At 39.3% G+C, this 14,105-nt stretch overlaps 1 protein-coding gene across 5 annotated transcripts in view; it reads left to right on the forward strand.

Annotated features, from left to right (window-relative positions):
• Reln (reelin) overlaps positions 1 to 14,105 on the forward strand; it is a 438,704-nt gene that overhangs the window by 179,485 nt on the left and 245,114 nt on the right. For all 5 annotated transcript variants that reach the window (XM_076913169.1, XM_076913171.1, XM_076913172.1 and 2 more), the window contains exon 4: positions 1,062 to 1,132. In XM_076913169.1, the coding sequence (XP_076769284.1) occupies positions 1,062 to 1,132 (71 nt within the window). The remainder of the gene's footprint in view (positions 1 to 1,061; positions 1,133 to 14,105) is intronic.

Below are 14,105 nucleotides of genomic sequence, written 5' to 3' on the forward strand. Positions count from 1 at the left end.
CACAGCATGAAGAAAGAAGGTTCATCCACATGGAGCCAAGATGGGAGATGTCAGGAGCCAGGAGGTCCTATTGAATCCAGCAAAGTGGAGATATTGACCCTAGGTTGTCCTGCGGAGGGGTAATGAGGACAGCAAGGTCTGTCCTCTCAGGAGCTAGCTCAGCGTGTTGTCTGTAATCCATCTCCAGCAGATGTCGACAGAATCAAATTATTTTTGTCCTAGCATGAGTTGGGCAAGAGTAAAGAGTTAATGTTAATATGTTTTTAGACAGTCAATGTATTTTTGTATGACTTATTTTCTAAAAAACAGGTTTTTTCAAGGAAACATGATTTTATGCTCTAATTTCACTTAGAAAATACATTTCACCTCAAAATAATTCTTTTGAAGGGAAATCAGTTCACATATAGAGAACAAATCATTCTTCCTTTAATAAGACATTTTCAATTATAGCTGTTGAATAACAAATCTGCTGTGAGAAGCTGGGTTTTTCAGTGTTCCATATGCACAGCTCTGATTAGGAGAAGGGAAAGATGCCTATCTCCTGCAAATGGTGAATTACACCCAGTAGGTGGAAGGGGGAGGTGCATTTTATTCTGACAGTTGATTTTTAATTATAAAAGCTTCGACTAGCCCATGTTTGGGGAAAATATTCTTTTAAAAATATTTTTTACCATTAACTCTCCATCTTTTATAGTGACCATTATTTCAAAAATCCAAAAGGACTTTAGGAAGGTCTGTCTCCTATACTGATAAGATACTCACTCTACAAAACATTTTGCATCAGCAGCAGAGAACTTGATAAGCATCCTTGCCACATTTCCATCCAGGCTTTGCCCACACCTGCTGTTCCAGAATAAGCCTAGAAATATTACAATGTCTTTATAAAGCAAGACCTAAAGATAACGATTGGCCCAGAAGACGTTATTTAAGCATTCATTCTGTTGTTTACTTACAGTGTTATTTCAAGAATTGTATCTGTAGATTTTAAGTTATTTTTGAAAATACTTTCATATCAACTATATTACAGCATTTAAATTAACTATTTCCTATTCAATTTCCAGGGCTACTGCAACACATAGGGGCCAGGTGATTTTCAAAGATGCATTAGCCCAGCAGTTGTGTGAACAAGGAGGTAAGTTCATCCTTGACTTGCTTATGTTAGTTGTGTCTACATTATTTATGGCAGGTCCTCTGTCTTACTGACCTATCATTTCATTAATGTTACTTAGTCATGGTGTTTTAGAATTGAGTTATTGACTAGTTCATATCCCTATTCATTATGTATTCATTGATAAAGCTAGCAGACTTCTGAACATATTCACTGTGAGTGAATGAACCAAAAGAAATTTTATAATATTTTTTTCTGAGTCACTTTTGTTGTCCTAGATGTGACAAATTTTAATAGTAATTGTAAATTGTACAAAAATTCATTTTCTTTAATTTCTTAAGCTTCAAGTCAAACGTATTTCTGATTATTACTTTATACTCTCGTATCTCTGATTTTGCTTTAGTTGGTCATATCATGAGTTGCTTATATACCTATATCTGTAGATACACATAATCAGTATGGTTATACCTAAGTAGTGTGGTATTTGATAATTTGTTACTCTCAAAAAACTAATTATTTGCTTACAAATTCTTCACTCATAAAACTCCCCTCCATAATTTCAAAAACCTATGATCCATATTCTTTGGTTAAATTAACTTTTCTTCTATGAATTTTAAGAATGCAGAGTTTAAAATATGTCTAAATATGCAGGCACAAGGATTCTATTACAGTATATATTTCTTCTATGTTATGAAAATATTTACTAAAAACATAGAGTACCATAAAGCAAGGAATATCAACATTCTGCAAAATACATAATGCTGAAAAAGATATGTTCAATTCACATTTGCTAGTCCCTAAAACTGAATTCTCTTAAACCTTACAAGTTCAAGTCTGTTGCATTATAATTGGACTAGACTATTTAAAATAAAATAAAAAGCTAAAAAAGTTAATACAAAACATTCTCAGTGAGTGAAGGTAAACTCTATCTTATTATGATAGTATTTACATGCACACAATTTTTTCATTAATTTATTTATTCACTTTGCATCCCCATTGCAGCCCCCTCCAACTTCTCCTTCCATCCCCAACCTCCCATCCTTCTCTCATTCCCCTTTCCCCTTCTTTTTAGAGAAGAGAAGCACCCCTTCCCCTGGTACCACCCCCCTCCAGCACATCAAATTCTTACCAGGACTAAGCACATCTTCTCCTACTGAGGCCAGATAAGCCAAGCCAGGTAGGAGAAAGGGATCCAAAGACAAACAACTAAGTCCAAGTCAGAGACAGCCCCAAGACAATTGTTGGGGTACCTACATGAAGACCAAGCTGCACATCTGCTACATATTCAAACTCCATATCCCCTGGTGCTAGGATTCTCAGCTGAATCATCTCAATATCCTCCCAGGTCTCAGGCTTGTCCCAGAGATGCCCCCAACTGATTTCCCTTCTCTTTCCCACCTCTCTCACATAATACTTCCAGTCTTCCCATACTTAATTCCTACCCTTATTTTCCTCCCCACCCCCACTCCAATTCAGTTCCCTCTCTCCATCCAGTTTCAATGTTTATTTTATTTCCACTTCTGAGCAAGATTCACGTATCCTCCCTTGGGTTCTCTTTGCTTCTTTGGTAGCATGGTTATCCTGTACTTTATGGATAATATCCACTTATAAGTGTGTACTTACCATGAGTGTCTTTCTGGGTCTGGTTTACTCAGGATATTTTCAAGTTCCATCTATTCACATGGGGATTTCATGATGCCCTTGTTTTTAATAGGTTAGTAGTATTCCATTATGTAATTATGGGTCACTTTTTTTTTTTTTTTATCCATTTTTCGATTCAGAGACATCTGGGTTGTTTCCGGTTTCTGGCTGATAAGAAATAAAGCTGCTATGGACATAATTGTTGGGGTGAGAAATTGGTACCTGGTCAGGCTTGTTATTGGGCAGCCACCATGTTCCTGCTGCTCCTCGGCTCTGACTGGGGCTCTGGCTAGCTAGATACACAGGCCCTGGTACCCACAATATGCCAGCGTGGGGGATCGTTCTGCCAATCGCCCACGCTGCATCCACAAAGCTTGGCTGAACCTCAGACATCCTCCCAGTACTGGGTAAAAATGAGACTCTCAAAGCTTAATGATTATCTAAAGGATTTATATATTTAGAAATGCTCAATGAACAAGATGCCCACACAATTAGAGTTGTTACCCAATATCTAACCTTTTCATAGAAGTTGCTACCCAGGACAGCTTTTGACCCATCTGTGGTTCTCCATGGCTGATGGCCTCCTTCTCTCCTCCCCTTTTTCTATTTCTCCCCTTCTCTTTTTCTCCACTCCCCTTCCTCTTTCTCTCCCAGTTCCACCCCCTCTTCTACTGCCTAATCACCAAGCTCCACTGCAAACAAAATGTAGCAGAATAAGTATCCTGCTACACATAGTTGAATGAGTGTCCTTGTAGTATGGTAGAGCATTGGGTATATGACCAGGAGTGCTATAGCTGGGTCTTGTAGGACTATTCCCAGTTTTTCTGAGAATTTGCCAGATTTCCAATGTAGTTGTACAAGTTTGCACTTTCACCAGGAGTAGAGCAGGGTTTCCCTTGCTTCACATCCTTGCCAGCATGTGCTGTCTTTTGAGTTTTTGATCTTAGCCATTCTGCTGTGTGTGTAAGATGGAATCTCAGAGTCATTTTGATTTGCATTTCCCTGATGACTAAGGACTTTGAACATTTCTCTTTTGTTTCTCAGCACTAGAGGTCTCTCTGTTGAGAATTCTTTGTTTAGCCCTGGACCATATTCTTTAATAAGGTATTTGAGTTGTTGGTGTCTAACTTCTTGGGCTGTTTATAAATTTTGGATATTAGGTTTGGTGAAAGATTTTTTTCTCATTATGTAGTTTTGTCCCATTGACAGTGTTTTTGCCCTATAGGAGCTTTTTAATTTCATGAGGTCCCTTTTGAAAATTGTTGATCTTAGTGCCTGAGCTGTTGGTGATCTCTTCGGGAAGTTGTCTTCATTTAAAGCTATTTCCCATTTTCTCTTCTATTAGATTTAGTGTATTTGGTTCTATGTTGAGGTCTTTGATTCACTTGGACTAGAGTTTTATGCAGGATGATAGATATGGATCTATTTGCATTCTTCTGCCTGCAGTTAGACCAGCACCATTTGTTGAAGATACTTTCTTTTTTCCATTGTATGGTTTTGCCTTCTTTGTCAAAAATGAAGTGTCTGTAGGTGTGTAGGTTTATTTCTGGGTTTTTAATTCTATTCCATTTATCAGCCTGTTTTTATGGGAATACCATGTGGTTTATACTGTTGCTCTGTAGTACAGCTTGAAATCCAGGATGGTGATACCCCCAGAAGTTCTTCTATTTTATAGGATTATTTTAGCTATCCTGGTTTTCTTTTTTGCATATGAATTTGAGAATTGCTCTTTCAAGGTCTGTAAAGAATTGTGTTGGAATTTTGATGGGAATTTCATTAAATCTGTAGATTGCTTTTGGTAAAATGGCCATTTTTACTATGTTAATTCTATTGATCCAGGGGCATGGGAGATCTTTCCATCTTCTGAGATCTTCTTCAATTTTTTCTTCAGAGACTTGAAGTTCTTGTCATACAGATCTTTCACTTGCTTGGTTAGAGTTACACCAAGATATTTTATATAGTGAAGGGTGTTGTTTACTTTTCTTTCATATCCTGTTTATCATTTGTATAAAGGAGGGCCACTGCGGGTTTTTTAAGTTACTTTTATATTCAGCCACTTTGTGGAAGGAGTTATTAGTTGTAGGGGGTTCTCTGGTAGAATTTTGTGGTTCACTTATGTATAGTATCATATACTTTAGTAGTGATACCTTGACTTCTTTCTTTCCAATTTTAATTCCCTTGATCTCCTTTGGCTGTCTTACCACTTTAAGTATTATGTTGATTGTAGTATTATATTGCTGTGTTTTGCCTTTATTGTGTTTAGGTATAGGCCTTGTATCCTCAATATCTCCAAGATTTTCATTATGAAGGGGTGTTGAATTTCGTCAGAGGATTTTCACCATCTAATGAGATGATCATGTATTTTTTTTCTCTCAATTTGTTTTTTATGTGGATTACATTGATGGATTTTTATATATTGAAACATTTCTGCATCCCTGGGATGAACCTTACTTTATCATGGTGGATAATGCTTTCGATGTCTTCCTAAATTAGGTTTGTGAGTATTTTATTGAGTATTTTTGCATCAATGTTCATAAGAGAAATCTGTCTGAAGTTCTCTTATTGAGTTTTTATGTTGTTTAGGTATGACTCATACTAGGTATGCAAGTCAGGCTTACTGTGGCCTTATAGAATGAGTTTGGCAATGTTCCTTCTGTTTCTATTTTGTGGAATAGTTTTAGGAATATTGATATTATCTCTTCTTTGAAGGTAAGGTAGAATTAAGTGCTGAAACCCTCTGATCATGGGCCTTTTTTTTGGGGGGGGTGACTTTAAATGACTGCTTCTGTTTCCTTAGGGATTATAAGATTATTTAAATAGTTCACCTGATCTTTATTTGACTTTGGTAAGTGTAACAAGAAAACCATCCCTTTCATTTAGATTATTGAATTTTGTGGTATAAATGATTTTAAAGTAAAACCCAGTGATTCTTTGGATTTCCTTGGTGCCTGTTTTATGTCCCCTTTTTCATTTCTGATTTTGTTAATTTGGATCTCTGCCTTTTAGTTAGTTTGGCTAAGGGTTTGTGTATCTTGTTGATTTTTTCAAATAATGAGCTCTTGGTTTCATTGATTCTTTATATTGTTCTCTTTGTTTCTAATTGATTGATTTTGGCTTTGAGTTTGATTATTTTCTGTCCTCTACTCTTGTATGTGTTTGCTTCTTTTTGTTCTAGAGCTTTCAGGTGTACTTTTAAATTGCTAGTATAAGATCTTTCCAGTTTCTCCATGGAGGCACTTAGTGCTATGAACTTTCCTCTTAGCACTGCTTTCATTGTGTCCCAGAAGTTAGGTATTTTGTATCTTCATTTTCAGTGAATTCTAGAAAGTCTTTAGTTTCTTTCTTTATTTCTTTCCTGACCCAGTGGCCATTGAGTGGACTGTTGTTCAGTTTCTATGGGTTCGTAGACTTTCTGTTGTTTCTGTTGTTGTTGAAGTCCAGTTTTCATCCATGGTGGTCTGATAAGATACAATTTTCTTTTATCTGTTGAGGCTTGTAGCTCACCTCTACTGGCAGTGCTCCGGGTGGACCTAGGAGGGCAGGGATCACATGCACACAGTTTACATTGGTGGATACCATGTTGTTGAAACATAGCCCAGGATGAGAACAAGGAGCTTTTCATTGACACATGAGCCACAGAAGTCACATTGGTGCAAACAAGATAAGGCAGGGAAAGCAAGAAGAATGTCAGCTTCCTGCTGTGAGGAAACGGGTGCTATAGTATAACCATGTATTTATTTTGAGTCTTTCTACTTTTAATTTAAACATTATTTCCTCAAATAAAATAACATAATTTTTCTTGTAATGATTTTCTGTATATTACACAAAGAATATCTAATATATTTATGAAAGAAAAAAATAGCCTTCTCTGTATACCATGCACAGAGCCTTTTATTTATCGTGTATTTTAGTATGTTGGTCTTAATTAAATTAAGCAATTCAAACAAAGCAAAGTTTGTTTTGTGGAGCTTGGGAACAGGATCATTCTAAGATTGTATTGTGGGCCAAACATATTGAAAAAAGAAGTTTCAGAACACATAAGCGATACTGTCAGTTGGTCAGCAGCCTTGGTCCCCTTCCTCAGAAGACTGTTCTGCAAATCAGTCCCAGTGGCTTTCAGGCTCCCGCCTGGGCTCACAGCCATTCACTGTGTGTCCCCACCTCACTCAGACTCCTTTCAGTCACACCCTAAAACCCCTGAGTGTGCCTTAGCCCATAAACCCAGTGCTACTTACACCCAAAATATCCCCCTTTCCTTGCTCAGATTAACCTTTTATGTCTGTTGTTCTGGCTGATTTGGCTTTCTGATTCAAGTGTAAGAAAGTGAACATTTGGGCTTGATGGTAATAAAGTTATGGTGTTTCTATCTCCATCCATTGTCTGCACAGAGTGGCTTTATCTGAAGCTCACCGTTTATGTTCCACAAGAGAACCCAGGGCCCAGCTGTAGGGCTAGACCAGCTGCTGGATGTCAGGGGCTGCCCCTGTCTCTCCCTCTCTCCTGAAACTGAGGGGAGAAAGCAGTCATTCACTTTCAGGTTTCAGGCTTTACAAGTCCTTTGCAATCAGGGAGTTGTAGTTGGAACTAGGCTGGTGTGACCATCTCCTTAGAAAAGCCAGCAGAGGCCATGCTGTGGGCCATGAGTGGGAAGACTCCAGCAACCAAGGTCGGCTGGTGTAAGATGAGCTGTGTAGGGTGAGGAGGATGAGAATAATTCTTTTCTTCTTAAACTTACTTGTATTTTTTTTTATTTTACAATGAAATCATGTCATTTGAGTTATAAGAAAATACTACAAGTTCTCCCTATCCCCAAATTACAACTATGTGTTTCACCGTTTGAAGAGGGCGGGGAACTTCTGCTGAGCAGGTAAACTAAATTACTTTTCAAGAATAAAAGACAAATGCAGAGTGCTCTTGTCTCTCCCACATGAGGACTCTCCTGACTTTTAATATGGTCTGCCTCTGTCATATCCTAATTATCTGCTGAATGTTCATTTCCTCTACCTGGGAGCTTTTGGGAAGAGGAATCATGCTTTAGTTTGTTTTCTTTAACACATAATAGGCTTGACCTAACACATGTACTTAATAAATGATGAAGAATCAACTTAAAGGATTTACTGTTGAAAACTCGCTGCCTCTCCTTTTTCCTTCGAACATTTCTCATAAAGCCCAGTGGGGCAGCCTGGCTGACACGAAACAGTGGTCCATCAACTGATGTTGATTGTAAAATATAGGTCTTGTCATATTAAACTCTGTAAATTAGGACTGGGAAGATGGCTTAGTCAGAACTGTGCCTGCCATGCAAACATGCAGACCTAAGTTCAGATCTCCAGCACTCACATAACAGGCCAGGCACGGCGTGCACATTCAACTCCAGTGCTAGGGTGGCAGAGGACACAGAGAGGGAATCTGCAGAGTTAGTTTGCCCTCTAGTCTAGCTGAATCACTGAGCTTCAAGATTAGTGACAGACCCTATCTAAAAGACATCTGGCATTGGCTTCTGGCCAATATACCCATGTATACACATGTGCATATATACCCACATGTTCACATGCATGTATCTCTCTTTCTCACAAACACACACACACACACGCACACACACACACACACACACACGCACACGCACGCACACACACACACACGCATACACATGCACACACACACATTCACCATACACACAAATAGATAAATGTGTATGTAAATAAATAAAAGTGAGACTCTGAAAATTATTCACAGATTTCCATTCTGACTTTAATAGGTCACACATTGGTATTTTTAAATCATCTTAAATTCTGAGGTTCTAGAAGTAGCAGTAAACAATTCACAGATGGGTTCTTCAGACAGTCACGGTGCAGACAGTTGGCAAGAGTGTCCTGTTTGTCATGCTGGAGTTACTGCTGTTTGAGATGGGGTGGAGCCTGGCGGCTGCATACTCACAATTGCTTTAAAGTGGAAGATGCTTATGTTCATTCATTTGCAATTAAAAAAACAAAAACAAATAACAAAAACCCACAAATCATCTAATGGTCCTCTCCAAGGATTACCGAATGCTCACTCACTGTGAGTGCCGGCCTCTTTGCTACCATAGGTCATGAGGATGTCAATGAGCAGAGCTCAGCTGGGTGGGAGTCCAGAGAAAGGGAGACTACAGTTTTACAATGTGTGCCTCCAGATCAGGTAGGTCTCACTTAGGAGGTGATGCTTTAGCAAAAGCCAGGGAAGAGCAAAGGAATTAGCATGTGCCTCTCCAAGAGACCGCCCAACATGCCACTAAAACTTCAAAGACAGATGGGGGTGAAGTACTGCTTACAGTGATCAAAGTAAATAAGCATATCCAGAATGGACCAAAAACTTGGAAGGAAGTGGAAGAGACTCATCCTCCACAAGAATTATTATTAGACAAACTAGAAAGTGATGGAATCAAAATATATTCTGAATCACATAAAATTTGTACCAGCTACATAGCCTAGGCTATCCTCAAGTTTGACCAATCCCTCGGCGTCCACTGCACAAGTGTTGTGATTACAGTCTTATGCCTTTACATCTAGCCCCACGAATATTTTTGGTTTAAAAAAAATTACACTTTGAAAATTCACATGAATTATATACACCTCAAGAAAAATGATCACCATTGGCAACATTCACTGGGAACATAGAAAATCCTTACTCTTTAGAGGCTTATGCAAGTGCCCAGTGTGATGCCGACGTGAGTAGGGCTGACACTGGACTAGTGGTGCACACAAGGGACTGCAAGGATGGATTGGGTAGAATAGGTGTATGCGTGTGTTCACTGACTCGGAGCTTCTTAGCATGTCTTCTTCAAAACACACATTGGCTATTTGGCAAGGCCAGATGGCAGACTTAGTAGCGTGACAGCAGCCATGCCCCACACTGCCCCCAAAGGTGCACAGCATTTACAAACCATGCTGGTATCCTCTGCTGTTGGGTTGATGGTGGTGGATAAAGCTGAATATACTTTGTATCAGAAGGAATGGCTCAGGTGTACAGCTGATGCAGACAAACTCAAGCAAGTTTGTCTTCCAGCACTCTCATGACTGGGTCGTAGACTGCGTGGTGGACTGGGTAGACATGCTCTCCCGAGCACTGGGTTATGGTCATAGGCTTTATTGTGTCATCAGACCAGACATCAAATTCTTTAAGTTTTAAATCATTTGTCTTAAGGATGGTAAAAACTGCAAGGCAGAAGCGGGGGTAAAAGTTGAATAATCAAACCCATAAAGTAAACCAGGTATTTAAATTAGACGTTTCTCCAAAACTTTCAACGTGCCCGCAGGGTGAGATGCATCTCAATGGTAGAGCTAGTAATGATGGCACTAATAATACATGAGGCCTTGGGTCAATTCCTGCAGTGCAGTCAGTCAGCGATATTTTAAAGATCATTATAAGTCATATCTACCAGTTTTTCTCTTGGCTATTCCCTTGTTATTCAATAGCTTAAATTAATAAATATTTTAAAAATAACCTACAATGCAAAGTCTTTATTAAAGCCTTCTCCTTTCACAGTGTTAGTCAGAGTTATGCTTTACCTTACCGACTTCCACTGTTGGAAGGGGAACTGATTCACTTGAAGGTTCCTAGTGTTAAAGATTTGCTTGTCAAAGACATCCGTTTCCCCATGGCTGTTTTGTAGCTTGAATTTCACCTTAGCAGCTACAACTCCTGTTCCTGGCATCCCCAGGCTTGTGATTTACAACAGAGAGAGCTGGGGAAGAGGCTGGGGAAGCTATCCAGGAGCCCCAGTCTTCAGCGCCTGAAAAAGTACCCTACCCTGTAGAGGAGAGAACTGGGGCCTCTGGCTCTGACAGACACAGTGTCCCCAAGTGATCCAAGACTGCCAAGAGTCACCTCATATGGCCACAGTAAAACTTCCTGCTAGTGTCCCTGGGTGGGTTGGGCTGCTTTTTACGACTCCTAAAAAAAAGGGTGTTTTAGATTGGTGCTGGTTTTTCCAAGGTGATTGAACAAAGGTGTAAACAGCCTTCTTCTCCGTTCTGGGGGCTGTATACATTCCCACTTGACAGCTTTATCTGGTCTAAAGTCAAAATACCAAGATTTATGCTTGAAATGAACTTGACACTGGCTGCCTCTGAATGCCCGTAGAGCCTGCTTTCTGCTCAAACTGCTATATAGTCTGCTGTATTCCCTCATATTTTAAAGGACAGAACCTAGATTTGAGTGTATGTAATTACTTGGGAGTGAAATTGCTGTCAGCATACATCAATCATATTTTCATTTTTCCTTGTGAAATATTATTTCACACAACTTGTTAATTCATTCTTATTTTGATGTATATCTGAAAATATACTTGTGTCATGTTACAAATTAATATAGGTTTTCATAAGTTTTTAAGAATTGAAATGCATTCCTATTAATTAGCATTTATTGTGCGCTGTCATCAGTAGGCATATGTGGTACTGTACCAGACCCCATGGGAGTCGTGTGGCAATATGAGGCTGATTCCCTGTTCTCAGTTTGTAGTATATAGATGCTGGTCCAAAGTAAAATCATATCTATAGTCAGTGGAGAGGTATCATGCCATGTCCTTTGAGGCCCTTGCTCAACTGTTTTCCTCTCTGCCTCATAGTTTCAGCATCTTGCTTTTAGAACTCCCCACCCCCGGCAGTGTTTTGTTGTTGAAGCCACCACTCTTTGGGGCAGGAATTTCAACTTTGTGTGCATTCCTCGGACTGTTTTTTCCCCTCACACTGCAGCTTCTTGAAAGAACATCATGTGTCCTCAGGGTGTACTCCCAACCCTGCTGCCTGGCTTCCCCTGCCGGTGCCACAGGAACTGACATCTGCAGGGGCACCAATAGCCTACCAGGAACCCAGCCAGGCCAGTGCTCTGCCAGACTTGCCTCTGCTTGGATTCTTTATGACTCCTCTGCCTCACAGTGTTCATGCTGGGGCTTCAGGGGATTCCATTCCTCAGCTGCTTATCTCACTCATGTGACCTTATTCCTCTGTAATCCACACTGGGTATGATGTCACACCTATGTTTTTCATCTGTGGAACTCTGTCCATTTGTTCTGCACAGAGCCAATACCACAGTATGGTCAAATGGTGCTTTATTGCAGTAAAATACAAAAAGTAATAAAGAAATTGACCCAGAGCCAATACCACAGTATGGTTGAGATCATGTGTGGATGTCTGCACTGAGAACATGGACTGTGGCTCTCACTCTGTGTGTAAATTTCTGTCCTGGAACTGTGTGGCTATGAAACTTTTCTGAGTCTCGATGCCCTTGTCAGTTAAGTGGGAAGAATTGCAGTACTTGCCTTCCACGTCATCCCATTATTCCTAAGGAGTATTGTGAAGGGATTAAATGCCACAAATGTCTGCATGGCATAATGGCTGGCACCTTAGTGAGTATTAGCTATCATTCTTAGTTATCAGCATGTTTTAGTTACTTTTTTCATCACTGTGACATCGTAACTGTTGGAACAAGCCTAAGGAAGGATGTGCCTAGTTTGGTCACCAGTTGGCATTGCCGGCCGTCATGGTGGGGAAAGGGCAGGGACATGGATGTGAAACAGCTGCTTAGCATAAGCATTCACAGTCACAAAGCAGAGAGAGATGAATACCTAGCATCCATCTCACTTTTTCATTTTTCTATTGTCTAGGGACCCCATCCCAAAACATGGTGCCACCCATACTAAGGTTAGGTCTTCCCATTTAAATGAACCCAGTTTACAGGCTTCTTCACATAAATGCCGAGAAGGATCCATGGATCCTAAATCTTATCAAGTTGATAGTCAAGATTAACCATCATGGAGAACTTTCATTGAGGAGCCGTTTTAGTACCTCTAACTAACTCAGTTCTAACCTGGGCATTTTCTTTCCTTGGCTCTGCCTCTTTTATTGCAGTTCTGTGTTTTAGTAATTGGCCCAAATACTAAGCAGATGCCCAGGGAACATCCTCTGCTCATTTCTGTCTGTCTTCCATGCTTACACCAGTGTGTTGAAGATAAACATGCTTAATCTTCTTAGTATTCCTTGAAGCACCTGTCAGTTTTCATAACCACTGCCACTTTTGACACAGTCAGTCCATCCATTCATTTATCCCTTGACACAAACTGCATTTGAAATCATGTGACCTTAGCTCCCCAGCATAGTCTGGCTTTCAAGGCCCTCTTCAGACTGACCCTGTTCCCCTCTCCCTCTACTCTTCCTTCTGCCTCTCTCTTCCTGCATGCCCCCTTCCTCTTCTACTTCCTCTCATTCTTCTTGTCTTTCTCCTGGTTGCTCCAACCTCAAAATGTTATTTAAATTGTAATCTCAGATCCTGGGCTTCCAGTTAACTTAATAATTTGTTAGAGTTCACAAAATTCTAGAATTTTTTAAATTACAAAGCATTGTTTTAAGATAATCTACCCACAACTCTATACTATTTTATATTCTGTTTCACTCAAAATTGTTATTCATGGCATGGCTAATTTTTAAAAATATATATGACTGTTTCTCCAAAAATATGTGTGCATGAGCCCAGTAGGACAATGCGTCACAAGGTTTAGTCACTAAGGTCCTGTTATTGATAGCTCATAAAAGAATCAGTCTTACCTGAAAGAGTTCTCTAAGTCATAAAGATATATTTTGTTCTGATCCTACTCAATTTATTTTAGGATAGGAAAGAGGATAAGCTGCTGAAAACACAAATCAAATTGAAGTGGGGAATGAGAAGGAGGAAAGAGAAAAATAATTGCTAATACTGCTGGCTTCTGTGGATAATTTAGCTGCTTTAAATATTAAGTAATCTTTTATGTTGATCGTAACTATTTCCTGAATATAGGGAGAACTATTTTCATTCCAAATTTATAACATTTTGGAAGTTTAATTATCATACTTGAAGGTCAAATGGTGCTTTATTGCAGTAAAATACAAAAAGTAATAAAGAAATTATTCCTGGGGAGATGAAAGTCTCGGTTCATAGCTCATTAAATACTAACTTCACAGACCATGTCTAATTTGTCATATTTAGCTTTAGAAATTTAATACATTAGAATTTCAAATTAGGTGAAAGGATACATGAGACAAAACTACCTAGGGCCTTTGAATTCCAAAATGATTTAGGAGGTAAAGTTCTGATAGCCTAATGCCTGATGTGCAGGTGAGAGAGAGAGAGAGAGAGAGAGAGAGAGAGAGAGAGAGAGAGAGATTGCTTACCTGATTCAAAGATGGTGTTAAGCACCCAGTGATAGAATCAACAGTCAGCTCAACTTCAGACAGACATCTCCTTTCTTCTCAATGTATTGAAGTCTTCATTGTACTGAATATTCCGCTCAATAAATGGGCTGAAATTTATTAGTGCTTTAGAGATGCATGCTGACTTAAAAGCT

The sequence above is a fragment of the Arvicanthis niloticus genome, chromosome 15 (genome assembly GCF_011762505.2).
Source record: "Arvicanthis niloticus isolate mArvNil1 chromosome 15, mArvNil1.pat.X, whole genome shotgun sequence".
Taxonomy (NCBI): domain Eukaryota; kingdom Metazoa; phylum Chordata; class Mammalia; order Rodentia; family Muridae; genus Arvicanthis; species Arvicanthis niloticus.